Below are 17,305 nucleotides of genomic sequence, written 5' to 3' on the forward strand. Positions count from 1 at the left end.
TTAGGATTATCTGTAAATCTATTTTCATATATAATTATAAAATTTTAAACTTTATAAATGATTAAATCAAGTAGATCTATAAGCATATGAAAATATTGAAAATGGATGGTTTAGATATTGTGTTGCAAGATACACTATTTTTGGGATTCAAATTTTTTTTTTTTTTTTTTCATTTGTATACATCTTGATGTCAATATGATCAATTAGAAGATTTTTTAACATTAAAACAACATTTTCCGATGGATTTTTGAAGTGCATATTTAATTTTTCATTTTAAAATTGAAACCTTCTATAAACTTTTTTTATTAATAAATGTTTATCTTTCAATCGAACTACTTTACCCCTGATGAATTAGCTAAAATACCTCAAGAAAAAAATCTGCTACACGGTGTGATAAATGTATCAAGCGCCGAACAACGTTTGAGTACCTTAAGGTTACTCATGTGTACAAGTAGTCAACATGACGCTTTTGAATTGTCTTTTTGAAGCGCTATATAATTTTCTTTTGGACCCGGTCTCTAAGCGGCTAAGTACGTAGAAATGTAGCCTCTTAACAAATATATTTTCGAGATGGATTTTAGCACTTAATTTTCAAAAACATGTAATTTTTCTAACATGGAGATCATAAATATAAAAAAATTAATAAAATTTAAAAACTAAATTTTAATGGGGAGATAGATAAGTATTTGGGGACAACCTCTCCTAGTTAAAATTTTGAGTAGGCTCTTGTTTAGAGCCAACGCTTTATATATAAACCTTTCCCATTTTTCAATTCAAGAACGAAAAAGTACTGCAGAAACTTAAATTTAGATCGTACGGCCAATTAAAAATCCAAATAGAATCACGAAATCCACACTGTCCAGTTCGTTAGTGATTCTTTGGAGCACGAGCCCAAAGGGGCGGGAAGAGAGAGAAAGAGAGGTTTGAGAGAGAGAGAATTCGGCGACCTTTTGACGCTTTAAGAAACGTGGGATGCGACGCCATTTTGACACAGCCGCAAAGCTAAAGCGTCAAAAAACGAGCCGCTCTCTCTCTTCGAAAGGCCAAGACACCACGGGGGCCAACCCTGAGCGGCCACGTTGCAATGTCTCTAAGGTCCTCGCCATTGCTGACCTGGCCACCGACCCGACGACTCCCAAAACGGTTTCTCTCTCTACACGGGGGATTTCCCATTCGATCCCGACTCAACATAGAATCACAGCCGTCGGTTGGGATCCCCCTGTTTCCTTTTTTCCCTGCACTTCTCTGTTGGACCCCTCTTTCTCTCTCTAGCTTTCTCCCCAGACCCTCTTCTCCAGGTACATGTTTACTGTTTATTTTATTTTATTTTATTTCATTTGTTCTTCCATTTTTATGTAAAATTTTGGTTTTTTGCTTAATTAACTGTATTTTAGCTAGTTAATTATCTTGTTTAAGTTAATTATGGGTTTAATTTTGGGAGGCTCTCTCCTTCTGTCTGGTTTTCGGGGATTTTTTTAGTTCTTTGTATGGAAATGCGGGGAGTTTGTGGTTTTAGGTTTGGGTTTACGAAGGAAGGAGCGTTTTGACGTTTGAGCTAGGGTTTAATGGAGTGGAACAAGTTGAATTTGTTGTTGGAGGGGAATTTCGAGAAAGTGGGGTTGTTTGCCCTAATTTGCTTGTTTTGGCAATTGGGGTTTGTTATTTGTTTCGAAGTTAGCTTTACGTTATCTTTCAGTTATATTGTTCCTGAGTTCGCTGGAACCATCCATTTGAAGTCTTGGATGTTATTGGAGTTTAGCCATGGAATTCATGGGTATATGGGCCATTTTCAGGTAGGTCCTAGGGTTTAATGGATTAGAGATATTTGAACTTTGTGATTGGAAGGGAGTTTGTGGGAAATCATGGCTCTAGTCATAATTCACTTGTTTTATTAATAGGGATTTATTTGCCATTGGAAAATATTTTGTAGAAATCGTGGTTGTAGCTGTAATTCACTTGTTTTAGGAATTCAGGTTAGTTTGTTCTTGGAAAACAATTTGTAGTATAGCATGGTTGTAGCCCTAGTTCACTTTTTTCAACGTAATCAGGGTTTATTTGTTAGTTGAAGGTATTTCTAGTAGTCATGGTTGTATTCGTCACTTGTTTTAATAATGAGGATTAACTGGATGTTTGGAAGTGATACTGTAATATTATGTTTTAGTTGCGTTGGAGATGAGTATTGATTGGATCACTGGTGTGTAGTTCTTTTCTAAATTCTGTTTTGGTTTCTAATATGGGTCCACGAAAGCTTAAGAAGACTACTATGAAGTGGGTGTGGGAAAAAAGGATGTGGGTTATCTCGAACAATAATTCTTCTCATAAGTATCTTAAAATAGAGTTGTTCATCAGAAAAAGTATAAAAATTAACTTTCCAGTGCTCATAAAGGGTATGTTATGTGCATCCAGGGACCCATCGGCTACAGTGAGTCCAGAGACCCATCTTGGAGATGGATTCTGAGCCCAAAAAGTTTCGGGTCTCTTACTGCATGAATTAAACAGAAAAGAAAAAAATAATTCTGATCCTTAAAAATAATTCCGATCCAAAAATTACTTTCTTTGGACTGTTCATCTTTAATCCTTCAAATATCTTCATAACTAACTGTCTTAGAGGCTCCACATTCATGGATGTGAGGTGGAAACGGATTTACAATGATGTAGGAGGTGTTTTTGGTGCTAAATTCTTCCAAAACTAATGCGGATGCATGAGTTGACTAATTCACTGAGTACTTTTCTGCTCATAAATATTTTGAGAGGAGTGAATTTTGGGTAGACCGTCTCCAATTCTAAGTATCCCAAGATCAACATATTTGTATTCTCTTTGAGCAATAAAGCCATCTTTTGTCGATTGACTGATTTGAATTCCGAATAAATTGGGTTAACAGGCACGAGCCTTGTAGAACTCATTCCCTAAGCACCTTATACTGTCTTTTCCAGATTCTACGCTGTATTTTGTGCATGGAGATTATGCTGGCTATCCGAGCTTGCCTTAATTTGAAGCAGTCTTCAAAACCTCAAACTTGTTGGCGAACTAGGATAAGTCCAAAATTGGGCGAACCTGCCAAGTCAAACAGCTAACCTGGAAAGATTCGGCATGCTTTTCAGAATTTCTGTGTGATTAATTCTTCCAAAAACACAGTATTTATATAATCGATTTCAGCATTTCGCCTTCGTCATACTGCAAAACTACAATATTTGAAGAGAGTACATATTGGTCAAACTAGCATAGTCCATTATTTATGTCAAAATACTCTGACACATATTGAGTTTTTCATTTTAAAACTTGTGCAGTGAACAAGTTGATTTGACTCGGTGAGTTTTCTATACTTGAAACAAGGGTTTATTCACTGGAGTATCACAAAGTATTGAAATTTCACAGTACGGTGATTCAGTTTGCAAGAAGATGTAACTGATGGTGGTGAGGAGACTGTTATGAGTCTTGTTGTTGAGGTCCTGTCTATTTTTGGTGGAGTGATGGGGTTTCTGTTTCTGTTCAAGATATTGATTTTAGTGGCATGGATGGATGTATTTGCCTGTGTGGGTGTGCACATGTGCGTGTGTACGTGCATGTGTGTGTGCCAGTAGTGCGTTCATGTGTGCGTGTATGTGTGGTTTGAGGAATTGTGGGGCGGAACTGTGAGCTCAAGTATTGTTTTTGGAGGATTAGGGAAGTGATTGACTGAATGTGATCGATCAAGCTCTGAATTTTCTAATATCAATAGCAAAAAGTTCTGTTAATACTTCTTAGAAAAATTTCTTCTTCTTCCTCTTTTTTATTAGGCTCTAAAATTTATACTTGGTAGGATACATTTCTTTAGAATATAACTTCAATAAACATCTATATATCTCATATTATAATAATATGTGCAGGATATGATCTGGAACGGGGCTGGTTGGAGTAAGTAACTTCACACTGGTGATCAAATAGATAATGCTGACAGGTTTGTGTTCTTTATGGTAGCCATCACCTATTCCTTTGAAAGAATTGTCTAGTGACATGTATTTTTCAATCCGTGAAACCTGTAAAGCTGGAGAGCTGGGGCATTCTTACTCTCTTTCGGTTAATTTTATCTAAATAAGGATCATTACCACATTGATCTGTGCTTATGTTTATCATTTGAAACTTGACAGCAAGCAAGTGCTTCTAGGTACTGTTAATGCAGAGTTTCAGAATATTACTCATTCCCTATTTTCGTTAATACCTTCGTAGAGTGTGGGGAAAGGGGGGTCTTACTCTATTTTGGGTGCTTTTCACTAAACCAGGATTGTTGCCTTATTGATGTGAGGTTTTGTTTCTTCCTTGGCAGTGAAGAAGTGTTTCATCGGTGCAATTATCGTGAAAGACTGTAGTGATCTTGGGTTCCACAAGAAAAAAGAAGAAGTCCCTCACTTATATCAATGGTTAATAATTCCATGCAGTCACAACTTGTGAAGTTGAGACATTAGAGCTGGTGGCTTGCATGCTAGCCATCATAATAGTAAGTCACTGGATCTGTTTTTTATTTTATTTTCTTTTCATAGCATTTACCTTTCTATTATGGTTTCTGCTATTGTCTGACATGTGGAAGGTCTCCCCTTCATATTTATGGTTATCCACTTTATTTTCTTGGTAATGAACCATTTCTTAAAAATGCCTCTTAGAAGTGTTTCTTTCTTGGGTTGTGAATGATGAATTCATTTTCTACCTAATGCAGCATTCCCTCTCTGCTTATCTTCAATGACATTGTCTGGTCATGCATATACAAATATAAAAGCTCTTGATCATCAGGAAATATTGGCGGAATGTGTCTGTAATGACCACATGATGCCGTATTCTTCTATTGACTTGCCATTGATTGATAGAAAGGTAATTTCCTTACCACTGGTTAAGTTTGATCTGGATCCAATTGAAGATGGATCTTTTATTTTCCTTTTTCTTCCTAAAAATAAGTAATTCATGCAAATATACACAAGCGACCATCTGGGTATCACTCATCAACAGCAACCCATCCTTTATTTATTATTTTCCTTGGGTGGGAATCCATATATTTGTTGTCTGTGTATTGAATGTGGTTTTTTTTCAAGCCAAGCTATTTTGATTAGGTTCAGTATGCTCAATATACCGTTAATTTTTCATTTATTACGAAGTTGCAATCGTTATAGGAGTCTGTGAGGTCCTAGATCCTCTTTGTTGTTTTCAAGCACCCTTCTTGCATATAGAAGGACGGGATTGATGTGAGTACATTAACCTTCCCTTTCCTCATCCGACCTTTAATTTATTGGATCACCATGCTATTGAAAATTGCAATCAGTATTTGAGAAGTGGCTTTCATCAAATTATTCAAGAAGGATGCATTGTAGGGTTGTTTCCAGGTAGTTTTAGGATCCAGTTTAATCTGTGCTGGCCCTCTGGAGATATAACGAAGATGTCAAATGAGATAGAAATATAGGAATATTGTCTAGTAGTGGTTGAGTGTGAAACATTAGAGGCACATTTGGTTGCTGGAAGATGGGGATTCCCTGGAACCTAGAAGTTCTAGTTCCCTAGAAGCTAGAACTATTGACTTTTGGGAGTTCTGGAATACTTGTTTGATAACTTGTATGGAAGTTCTCAAATACAAAGACCAGACTTCACAGTGATCTGACAAAGTGTTATAGAGAAGGCTTTATGACTTTACACACACTCAAAGAGAGAGAGAGAGAGAGAGAGAGAGAACTTAGAGGGATAGAAAGGACAGTAAAAAGAGAGAAGGAGCTAGATAGAGAAAGGGCACATTTCGAGGGAGAGGAGTTAGACAGACAAGGGCATATGGTAAAGCGAGAGGACTTAGAAAAAGGACATGGTTAGAGAGAGGAAAGGGCAAGGCTAGAGAAAAAAAGAATGGTTCGAGAGATTTCGAGAGAGGGCACGGTTAGAGAGGGAGGAGTTAGAGATATAAGGTATTAGAGAAATGACTCATTTCGAGAGAGAATGGAGTTAGAGAAAGAAAGGGCACGGTTTGAGAGTGGAGTTGGTAGAGGAAGGCCATGGTGAGAGAGAGGATTGGGAGTGAGAGGGTTAATGATTAAAGGAATCAGGCTTGCGTCAAGACGGTAGAGGCTAGGTTTACATAGCCCAATGTCTCAAGTTCCATTCCTATGTAACCATGTCAAAAAAAAAAAATATTTAGAGGGAGTTAGAGAGAGAAAAAGGACAAGGGAAGAAGAAAAAAAATCCAGAGGCAAATTTCTTAATTAACAGGATAAGCGACTTCCATGGGGCAATAGAAGCTGTAGGTTCTCAATTTTTGATAACCCAGAACTTCCTAAAGCCAGTGTCTTATAGCACTTTCTGTTAACAAGAAGGAAGTGCTACAGTAAACTGGAACTTCCAGCTTCTTGAGCTGGAAGTTCTAGTTATCAAATGTGCCGTACGGGTTCAAATAAACTACGGAATTGTTAAACATGGGATAGCAAGGAATAAGATAATCCAATTTCAGTATTAACGAATGAAAATTGACTTGTGAAATAGTTTAATGTGAATGCCAAAGGACTATAGATGCTTGTAAGCCTCATTCATGGGTTCGTTTTGATTCGTGTTTGAACTTTGTAGTTTCTACTTGATACTTCTAAAATTTCTTGCAAATTTCCTTTTCCGTTACCTTTCTTTTTTTTAGCTCTTATTTTTTATGAGATACCTATACAAGTTTCTATACATTTACTACAATTTTTAGTCTTTTATGAATATTTTTGGGACTTGTATAGTATCTCTTGTCGATTTCAATATTCAGTTATATGTGTTAATGTCATTTTTGAAACACTTTTTGTAGGTATCATCATCCATTACAAATCCATGTATCATGTGCACCATATTTTCTCCATTTTTAAACCTTAATGAAGATCAAAGTGAAACTGCTTTTGTAGGCAATGCAGGTATGTGAAGTAATTTATGTTCTTATATCTCAAGCATTACAATGACCAAAAATGATTTTTTTCCTTATTCAGCCTATGTGATTGAATATCTTATTCCTAGTTAATGATTGTTTTCTAGTAATTGATAATTAATTAGTTCGTTTGTTCATTGTTGTTTTGTAACGTTATGCTTTTGAGCCCCTGCGAAGGCCCTTTTTATGGCATAATAATAAGATAGTCGATCCCTTTCTGGTTGCTAAAATGTGTAAGAATTAAGATTATCGTAGTTAGTTTTTATCAACTATTGTCCATCTTGTGATTTTCCGTATCTTAACTATTCGCTTTGATCTTGTGTATGCTATTTATTGTATGGCAAGGCCAATCATTTTAGTTTCATGCAAGCTATGTCTTATTAATGCTTACCGATGTTACAAGGGCGCATATACTGGAGTTGAAGTCCGGCATGGTTACACATGTTAGAAATGCTGGCCCAAAATAATATGACATGTTCATATATCTTTTAGGGGAAGGTGTGATTTTAAGTGATATTAAAGAACTCCATAGTAAAGATTCAATAAAAGAAGTTCAATAGTGGTGTTTGAGTCTCTAAAGTATTAAACACGCATGTTCGTATCCTTGTAGTGTCGACAGGTGCCTAGAACCTTGGACACATGTGCCCAGGTTACATAACTACTAACATGATTATTCAACTATCAAGGAACTTTCAAATGTCTTTCATTCCTGCAGTGTTGCAAAGTTGATTGTGTGCCGAGAATATAATGACACGAGAATGTTGGTTGTGTGTGGATTGGGAATATGGTGATCGTGTTGGCTCTGATTTGACCTGAATTTTGAGGTTTGAGGGACTTGTTCAAGGATTTGATGATTTTGGCCTTATTAGATCTATCAGTGTTTAACTCAGGGCAAGATTGCTCTAGTGGAGGTTACCCTTAAGATTAATTTTTTATGAATGTTCATGGTGTAATCTAGGATCTGCAGTTATGGGTGGGATTTTTAGAGATGAAGGTAGGAAGCTTAAAATCTTTTCAGTGCCAGTAGGACATGTGATTCAACATTAGTTGTGGTTGTGTGCAGCTTACATGTCTATGGATTTCCCCAATCCATCTAGGGTATCGATTAGGAGTAAAAGGAGATTGTTTGAATGTCAAAAGATGGACTTGTAAAGAGTGGAGGGTAGCTATGATATTTGGTGAATTATTCAACATTTGTGGCACTAAAAATGTGAACTTTGTGCACATTATTAGGGGAGCTATCCAGGAGGCTGATAACCTTGCGAATCAAGGTGTTCTTTGAGAGGTACTCTACGCTGACACACTTTCATTGTCGCAGTCCTGAGATGCTGTCCTGACATCTCTTTGATTTTTGTGGTTTTGATTTCCTTTGTAATTTTATTTTAGTAATAACATTTTTTCTTGCTGATAAAAAACAAAAAATCATAACGGAAATGAGATGAGAAAGATAGTCTGAAAAATATAACTTTGGATGTTAGAAGAAGAGTAGTAATATTAGAAGAAGATTCAAAAGCTGTATGGTTTGCTTGTCTACAAATTTTGGCCCGAGATTGTACATCCAGGTCAAATTTTTGGGTTGTAATAGAGACTAGCTGTTCGTGGTATATCTTAGTTGAAAATTTGTGTGTTAATTTCCCGCACTTCCACAAAAGAAACTTCTCGTTGACATGCAATGTTCTTGTCATTCTCTGTGGAAATGCTACAGATTCTGGGGATTGGGCTATAGGAGTCAACTTGATTGTAAGTGAGAAGGTTACCTTCAGGCACCACATAGTATCCTTAATTTTCGGTATTGCAAACCATTTGAAATCTGTTCTACTGAGAGTGTTCTCCAGCAAGCACCACAAATGTTCACACTTTTTAGATATGTCAAGTTATGATGCATCACTTTGTTTAGCTGTCATTGGTTATACTGTTCGGCGTTTTCCAGCTATCCTAGAAGGTATTGAAACATATGCAGATCTATTTTTCGTACTAGGGATTTTAGTCTTATCATGCATGCTGATCCATTTATTCATGCTTTTCGACAGTTGAGGATTAAATGATATACTGTATTGTTGGTAACTTGGTATGCTTGAATTGATATCTGTAATTTTTTATCACTTTTACTTGAAGAAAAGATCTTTTTCTTTTTGGTGATTTTAGAAATTGTGCTAGTGCTGCTTTTCTATTTCATTCTTATTTTTTATTTTTAATATTTAGCATTTTCTTTGTCAGCTGAGCATGATAGTTGTCCTCATGCAATGATCATGGGAGCAGAAGATGGGGACAGTCAGGTCACTGGGAATGGTGCTAAGAGTAGCAATATACCTGATTTTCAACTTCCTGATTTAACTACTGTTAACGTAGCTGCTGATGGATGTGTTCGAAACCACGATTCAGTACTGAGTGAAGCAACTCCTGGTTTTGAATGCAACAATTTCGATATGATGTGTGATATATCAGACAATTACATGTTATGGCATTGCAACGAGGAGAATGCAGAGAATTATAATAGTCATGATATGGGATCGCTAATAAAATGTTCTCCTCATCCTGATGATGCTTGCTTGTTTTGTGCAATTCAGCTGAATAAGCCATCAGACTTTGGCACTGATATTTTCACTGACTGCATGGACTTGGATGAAGTGAACAGTTTTGACCCATACTTATCCATCACAAGTTTTCCAGATTTCTCGGAAATAGTTCCATCTCATTGGCCTAATTTATTGCCAAGACAAGCACAAAAAAGGGACCCTATGACTCTGGTTCTAGACCTAGATGGTAAGGAGGTTTCTATGATTGCTGAATTTCATAATTGTTAATTATTATGCTTCTGTTTTATTTTCTATTTTACCATTTCACCATTGTGAGGATATATCTCTGTATTTTGCTTCCATATCATTATTCGAGATTCATATTGACAAATTCTATCTTGCTTTTCTTCTTCAAATTAACTAAAAATTAGTTTCATGGGTTGAGTGTTTGTCCTTTTTAATGCATCCCTTACGGTTTCGTAAAGTTAAAACTGATGTTATGATGGAGCTATTGATTTCTTAGAGGATTTTTTCCATTTTGCAAATTTACATTAGATCTTGGGGCTATTATGTTCGCTCCAGTTCACATTGGATGAAAGGTTGGTTACATTGTGACTTTCTTTGTGTTAGTGACACGACATCCTTAGTGGAGTGATATGCTTAGTCATGTTTTATTAATCTACCAGTCTTTTGTTTCTAACTGTCGGTCTTATAACGAAGTGGTTTTTATCATTTGAGTTTTCTTGGTATGTAGCACATGATCCACCATGTTTCTCAACATGCATGTTAGACCTCCTGCTGATAAAGGCTCCCTGAAGGGGAAAGAAAAAAAGATTTGTGTCATGTTACTAGCAAAACTTTAGTATTTGATGATACTATGCAGTAAGTGAAAAGCATATCATAGTCCGATGATCTTGTTATATGGTATTGTCTAATGGACTATGGTTATGGTATCCCAAGCTACAAGCATCATCCATTCCCCCAATGGATGGTTAGAAATTAAATGTGCATCTGTGCATATCCGTAGGCCCAATTCCTGTGAATTTCCAACTATTCATTAGTGGGAATGGATGGCAGATGTACTGAAGGAATACCATATACCATTATACTTTCTGATGCAATAATCCCTTATATATGGACTTCATTTCGCTTTATCAATCAATTGGCTAACTCAAACTACTGTGGTGCAGAAACTCTTGTACACTCTAAATGGGCGCCATGCAAAGATGCAGATTTCACATTTAAAGTCTTTCTTGACAAGAAAGAGCACACTGTCTATGTACGGCAAAGACCTTATTTACGAGTATTCTTGGAGAAAGTTTCAGAGATATTTGAAGTCATTATTTTCACAGCCAGCCAGCGCATCTATGCTGAACAGTTGCTCAATATTCTCGACCCCAACAAGAAGATTTTTCGCCACAGAGTTTATCGTGATTCTTGTATAGCTTCAGAAGGTGGTGGATACATGAAGGACCTGAGAATCCTAGGCCGGGATTTAGCAAAAGTTGCCATCATTGATAATTCTCCTCAGGTTTTGGTTCTTTCCTTTAATTGGTCCTCTGAAATCCTAGCTTAGCAATGTTTTAAATTTTTGGATAATATTTCCTACATTTTTGAAGTTTTTCTGAGCATTTAATGAGGACAAGCAAAAGTTAACTATCTTGCAAGGAATTGGTTTTTTAAGGAATTCCTGACAATGGGATTTTTTTTTTCTCTTTTTGATCGGTGAGAATGGGATTTATTGTCATGTGAGACATCAATGAGAGGACGAGACTTTTTTTTTGTCCCCAAGAAAAAGAGAGATTTCTCCCACAACTCTCTTGCTAGTATGAACAACCATTTTCTTGGTACCTTTTGCAAAAAATACTACTGTTTTTTTTTTTGAAGAAAAAAACACCAACTATATATGAAAAGATATTCATGCTTGATATTGTTAATTTACTAGAATGTCCCTAATGTCTGTAGACAATACAAATGACAAATGACCAAGTGGATTAGCCTTCCTCTGTGGTTTTTTTTTGTTTTCGTATTCACAATTTTCTAGTAGTTGCATCTCTATTGAGGTTTTTTAAGTCACACACAACCATTGCACTGCACGATGGACAAAGTTTTAATCCAATGTCAGGTCACTGGAAGCTTGAGGATTTTTTCATGAAAAATAAAGATGAAACAAAATGGCAATAGAAATAAAACCTAAGCTGGGTATTATTCTTATTTTGTGCTTCTCCTTTCCTATCGAGATTCTCTATCTCATGCATGTATTGTGTTTGCAGGTTTTTCGTCTGCAAGTAGAGAATGGCATTCCCATCAAGAGCTGGTACAATGACAAGTCCGACTGTGCTTTGCTTAATTTGCTTCCTTTCTTGGAGACATTGGCTGATGCGGAGGATGTGCGACCACTCATTGCAAAGAAGTTTGGTAACCAATAACCAAATTTTCCCCCTTTTTCCAGGCTTTGTAAATATGATTTCTTCCGATTATCGATCGAAATGGTCGATTTTCTCATTTGACAAGTCTGTAATTAGTCATTAGATCATGGTCCTCTCTTTTAGGTCAATATATTTAAGTTTGGTTATTGGATAGTATTTGTTTTCAAGTGGGCAGTGTTAGATTGAGTTTGGTACGTCTGTAAAATATGATAGGTTGAGTGGTTACTTAGGGTCCGGTATCAAATAAAGTCGTTTGTGATAGTAAATTGGAGCATTTCTCTGGCTCTTGAGTACAAATAAGGTGTTCTTAGGTTTAATTCTATTGGAATTTTGAAGCATGGTCCCCGTGTTTATGTAATTTTCGTTTCTTTTCTGTAGCACCAGACCCTCTTTGATACAATGGTAGAACTCTCTCTCTCTCTCTCTCTCTCTCTCCCCCTCTTCCTCTTTGATAAAGTAGGAGAGTTCTGTCTTTTTCTCTCTCAACTCGGGAGGTATTCACGTGATGGTTATTGATGCAGAGATAGAGTGGTCCCCACTATTACGGTCGATTGTAGTGGTGGATCCCATTCTCTATATATTAGGGTCGATAACTTGAATGGATGGTGATGAGGATGGCCAATGGTTTGCCCATAGACGAGTGGATTTATAGATCGTTTAGGTTCCTGGATACAGAAATGCTGGATATGCCTCAAAACTTAGTTATCCAAAATTCTGGTATATGTTTTAGCAACAATGTTGTTTGGGTAGCTTTTGAAAAAACCATTATATAAGAAATCCCCTATTTTGGTTCTGATAAATTGAAAACGAAAACGAGACAGTTTGTTGTTCGACACTGTTCATTTCATAAGTTAATGATTCCAAAGTAGTATATATAAAAAAAAAAGATTTATAGGAAATAATGCATCTATATGGTAAATAAATTAGACACTTCAAATCTTGTTTTTTAGATGAGTTTTGATAATTCTCTCTACACGTTGATGATTATTACAACTATGAAACATAGAATAATTATGGATGAAACACTTTAGCACCCCTCTCTCCCTCTCTCTCGGTTCTAGACGATAACTAAACAAAAAAAAAAAAAAAAGATGGAGAAAGAAATCAAACAATGCTCATGGAAGAATCCTTGGTAAATATCAAAGCAATCAAACAATAGAAAAAAGTGAAAAATTTATGCATAAACCATGTTAGTAGGCACTAGAAGACTTCCTATCCGTAATTTGTTCTATCTGAATAACCTTAATTTCTATTCCAAAATTTCCAACGTTGCATTTCAAACATAGCAAACTGAATATTCACAAAGGCGTCAAAAGAATTTCTTCCAATCTCCATGAAAAACCACAAACCCTTGATGTCCAGAGGCATAAAGATAGATCAATAAGGGCGTTGGCTGCTGGATCCTCGATCAATAGTAATAGAGAGAAAGATCAACTTCTCTACGGAGTCCACTGAATCCTTGATGATTAGACGGAAGGCAGTGGCCGAGCGAAGAAGCTTGAACAATGGCGGCAATGGTGGGCCGTCTCTGAAGAAAAGGGCGGGAAACAGAGCGCAAAAATGAAAGGAGAAAAACTGGCTCAGAAGTTGTATGCAAGTGAAAAGGGAAAGTGGGGAAAGGATTGAAACTCCTTCCAACAAGTTGGTTTTAACAAATTTGTGTTTTTGATGTCAATCCCTGTAAGCCCAATCGTCAACAATGTATGCTTCTAGCACTCTCCCCACCATTCCCCAAATGTCCAATACATTACAACAGCAATCCACAACCACTCTTCTCCTCCAACTCTCTACACACGAAAAAGAGCTCAATCAAATCCATGCCCACATGGCCAAAACAGACCTCCTCCACAACCCAATTATAGCGAGCAAAATCATATCATCCTATGCCCTAACAAATCCAGAGAACCCTTCCCTTCTTTTCCATGCCCAATCCCTCTTCTCCCTAATTGAAAACCCTAATTCCTTCATGTGGAACACCATGATCAGAGGTTATTCAAAGAGCCCGACTCCTGAGAAAGCAATTCTTTTCTACTACCAAATGCTGTTTTCTGATAGCCCATGTGATAAATTCACATACCCCTTTGTGTTGAAAGCTTGTTCTCAACTCTCAGCCCTTGAAGAAGGCCAGCAAGTACACAGTCATATCATAAAGAGTGGTTTTGGGACTGATATTTACTCACTGAACACTCTCATCCATGTGTATTCAAGGTGCAATCATCTTGGAGATGCAATCAAAGTGTTTGATAGAATTCCTCGATTCGATGTGGTTTCTTGGAATTCTATGATTGTTGGGTTTATAGAGGCTGGGCTTATTGAACACGCTCGAAGTCTATTCAATGAGATGCCTGAAAGAAGCACCGTATCATGGAATTCCATGCTCAGTGGTTACACCAAATCAGGCTCAATGAATGCTGCCTACTCTCTTTTCATTGAAATGCCTCATAAAGATGCTAATTCTTGGAATTCAATGATCAGTGGCTATTTAGAATTTGGCTCTATCAAGATGGCTCGTTCTTTCTTTGATAAGATGCCATGTCGAGATGCCATCTCATGGAATCTCATGATTGATGCCTATGTGAACCATGGAGAGGTGGACATGGCGAGGTTGTTCTTCAATGAGATGCCGAAGAAAGAATTAATTACATGGAATTTCTTGTTGGGTGGATATGTAAAAGGGGGTCAGATAAATATTGCTCGGGAGTTATTCAACCAAATGGAGGAAAAAAATGTGATTACTTGGAACACAATGATATCAGGTTATTCCCAAAGTGGGCATTACCAAGAGGCCTTTGACCTATTTCGAGATATGCTCAATGCCAAAGTGGAACCAGATAGTGTCACATTTGGGATTGTGCTTTCAGTTTGTGCTCGTTTGGGGTCAGTGAACCAAGGGTTATGGCTTCATGCGTATTTGGATAGAGAGAAAATGGAAATCGATGCCATCAAGGGCACTGCTCTCATAAACATGTATTCAAAGTGTGGGCATGTAGAAAAGGCCATTCGAGTATTCAAAGAAGTGAGAGAAAGAGATATAGGGACTTGGAATGCCATGATTGTGGGCCTAGCCATCCATGGATTCACAGATGGGGCCCTTCGAGTTTTCGAGGACATGTTGAAGGAGAACATCACTCCAAATGCAATCACTTTTATTGGGGTTCTTAGTGCGTGTAGCCATGGAGGCTTGGTCAGCGAGGGACGAAGATATTTTGCTCTGATGAGTGATGATTATCAGATAGAGCCCAATCTCAAGCATTATGGTTGCATGGTTGACGTTCTTGGTCGAGCTGGGTACTTAGAAGAGGCTCAAGAAGTCATAAGACAAATGCCCATAAAACCAGACCAAGTTGTTTGGGCAACTTTACTAGCAGCTTGTAGGCTCCACAACAACCTAGAGATAGGTGAATACATGGCAAAGGGGCTCATGGAGCTCTCCCCTAGTGAACCTTCTGGTTATGTGCTTCTCTCTAACATATATGCGGCAGCAAAACGATGGGAGGATGTGATCAAGGTGAGAAAGATGATGAGAGAAAGGGGGGTAAAGAAAGTGCCTGGATGTACCTCCATTGAACTGAATGGTGAGGTTTATGAATTTGTAGCAGGTGATTACTCTCACCCACTGAGCAATGACATTTACATAAAATTGGATGAGATGACTGAAAAATTGAGAATGGCTGGTTATGTGCCGCGCACTGGGCAATTGTTGTTTGATATTGATGAGGATGAAAAAGAAACTGCGGTATATAGGCATAGCGAGAAGCTGGCCATTGCTTTTGGTTTGATTGGCACTGAACAAGGGGCTCCAATCCGACTTTCTAAAAATCTTCGAATTTGCCCCGATTGTCACTCTGCCTCCAAATTCCTTTCAAAAGTTTATAGTCGAGATATAATTGTGAGGGACCGGATCCGGTTCCATCACTTCAGAAATGGGTCATGTTCTTGCAATGACTACTGGTAAGGGACAGAGTTCCACTTGAAAATTAGGTCATGTTGGGATGCCTTTCATGCATCTGAACTGTAAATACTGTATAATTTTGCTATGTGTAGGCCAGAAACAGAGATAGTGAGCTGCAAATTTTTTTTTTTTTTTTCCCAAATAAAGAGCTCGGTTGCCTGAGCTCAGCCATTCTAGTGGGAGTGGGACAACTCAAACCAGCAGTTTTGAAAAGGTGAACATAAATGTAAACTTGCAATTTGCTGTAGTGTTCAATCACAGTTGCAATCAACCACATATATGAATTTGAATTTGGCTACATATATATGGTTGGGCACAAAAGGGGTTAGGGCTCGCAATGGGCCCATTGCCAGGGCCTTAGCCCTGTCCTTGTTCCTATAGGGCTGGCCTAGGATCAGCCCAGCCTTGACCGGGCCAAAGAGGCCCTCGCCCTATCAAGGGCAGGCCAGGCCAAACTAAGGCAGCCTTTGCCCATGTCCAGATCGGGTGGCCCGGCCTTTGGGTCACATTTTGTAGCCCATGCCTTGTTTCTTAAGGCCAGGCTGACCGGTCCAGGCTGGGCGAACCAGCCCATTGCCACCCCTAATAGGGTATAGGCCATATTATGAGTGCCGCTCGAAGATTTATTTTGGTGTTGTTAAGTTGGTGTTTTGCATATTGAAAAAACGTGGTTTGAGCTATCACTCCAGCTGCCTTTTTTAAATGGTAACAAGAACCAGCGAACATTTGGAAAACACGGTTAGGTGTCACTTCGGATGTATTTTTACAATGTAAATTGGCATCAATGGACATTCAAATCTCCAAACTCCTGTGAGTATAAAGAGCCATAACTAAATAAAGGAAATATATAAGGTTCCAAGTTTATATTGTAGAAGTAAGTGCACTTAAAATACCAAAAGGAGAAAGTTGTTCCCACACTTGGAGAACCCTCCAATGGATCAGCTTGACCTTGATATTCATGAATATGGAAATTTGTACCTAGACCATCCATTTTCACAATTTTCAACTATTTATAGATAGGATTGTATACAATGATACCATTTATTTTTGATACAAAATCACAATTACTTATAATCATCCGATGTAAAATCTGATAGTTTGGATATACCACAAGGCTTGAGAAAATTTCTTTTGAAATTCGAGCTTGATCAATGGAATAAATACAACCATCTAATTGTCAAAGATTATTTTTGACCACTTTGTACCAAAGATAAAAAGTCTCATTGCATATTTTTTCCTTAAAGATATGCTTGACTATCATCAATTTTTGAACTTTAAATTTCATAATTAATAGTGGCAATAGACTTTCATACCATCGCAAGGCTTTCCAGCACTAAAACTACATCTTTCAGCATAGTTTTAAGGTGTGATTTACTTTAATAGTACAAGGTTAATACCGTTCGCAAACCTCACCCATAAATAAAAAATCAAAGACTCCTGATTGAGTTCGTAAGCCATAAATATAAACGAAAGATGAGAAACTCCTAATTGTGTTCATGCATTGACTAA

At 37.4% G+C, this 17,305-nt stretch overlaps 1 protein-coding gene and 1 pseudogene across 11 annotated transcripts; both read left to right on the forward strand.

Moving 5' to 3' along the window:
• The first annotated feature begins 1,180 nt into the window (after positions 1-1,180).
• LOC18431278 (uncharacterized) lies at positions 1,181-12,267 on the forward strand. 10 transcript variants are annotated; one of them, XM_088858873.1, is made up of 9 exons: positions 1,181-1,298; positions 3,289-3,415; positions 3,868-3,938; positions 4,305-4,475; positions 4,692-4,843; positions 6,786-6,888; positions 9,117-9,662; positions 10,606-10,946; positions 11,689-12,267. In XM_088858873.1, the coding sequence occupies exons 5-9, from the start codon at positions 4,715-4,717 to the stop codon at positions 11,842-11,844; spliced, it is 1,275 nt and encodes a 424-aa protein (XP_088714999.1). In that variant the 5' UTR covers positions 1,181-1,298; positions 3,289-3,415; positions 3,868-3,938; positions 4,305-4,475; positions 4,692-4,714; the 3' UTR covers positions 11,845-12,267. The 10 variants fall into 10 exon arrangements, with proteins under 10 accessions (XP_088714999.1, XP_088715001.1, XP_006841467.2 ...); XM_088858875.1 differs by having other exon boundaries at positions 3,289-3,309; XM_088858871.1 differs by having other exon boundaries at positions 1,286-1,793.
• A 676-nt stretch (positions 12,268-12,943) lies between these two features.
• On the forward strand, positions 12,944-16,094 carry LOC105420414 (pentatricopeptide repeat-containing protein At5g66520 pseudogene; annotated as a pseudogene). The gene has a single exon (XR_016049779.1). The product of XR_016049779.1 is annotated as a pentatricopeptide repeat-containing protein At5g66520 pseudogene (transcript).
• The last annotated feature ends 1,211 nt before the right edge of the window (positions 16,095-17,305 follow it).

The sequence above is a fragment of the Amborella trichopoda genome, chromosome 2 (assembly GCF_054954075.1).
Source record: "Amborella trichopoda isolate Santa Cruz 75 chromosome 2, AtrichopodaSantaCruz75HAP2 v2.0, whole genome shotgun sequence".
Taxonomy (NCBI): Eukaryota; Viridiplantae; Streptophyta; class Magnoliopsida; order Amborellales; family Amborellaceae; genus Amborella; species Amborella trichopoda.

Coding starts and splice junctions, on each gene's coding strand:
- LOC18431278 (XM_088858873.1), top strand. CDS start 4,715: ATGACATTGTCTGGTCATGCATATACAAATATAAAAGCTCTTGATCAT. Junction 6,889..9,116: donor TGCTTTTGTAGGCAATGCAG/GTATGTGAAGTA, acceptor TTTCTTTGTCAG/CTGAGCATGATAGTTGTCCT. Junction 9,663..10,605: donor TCTGGTTCTAGACCTAGATG/GTAAGGAGGTTT, acceptor ACTGTGGTGCAG/AAACTCTTGTACACTCTAAA.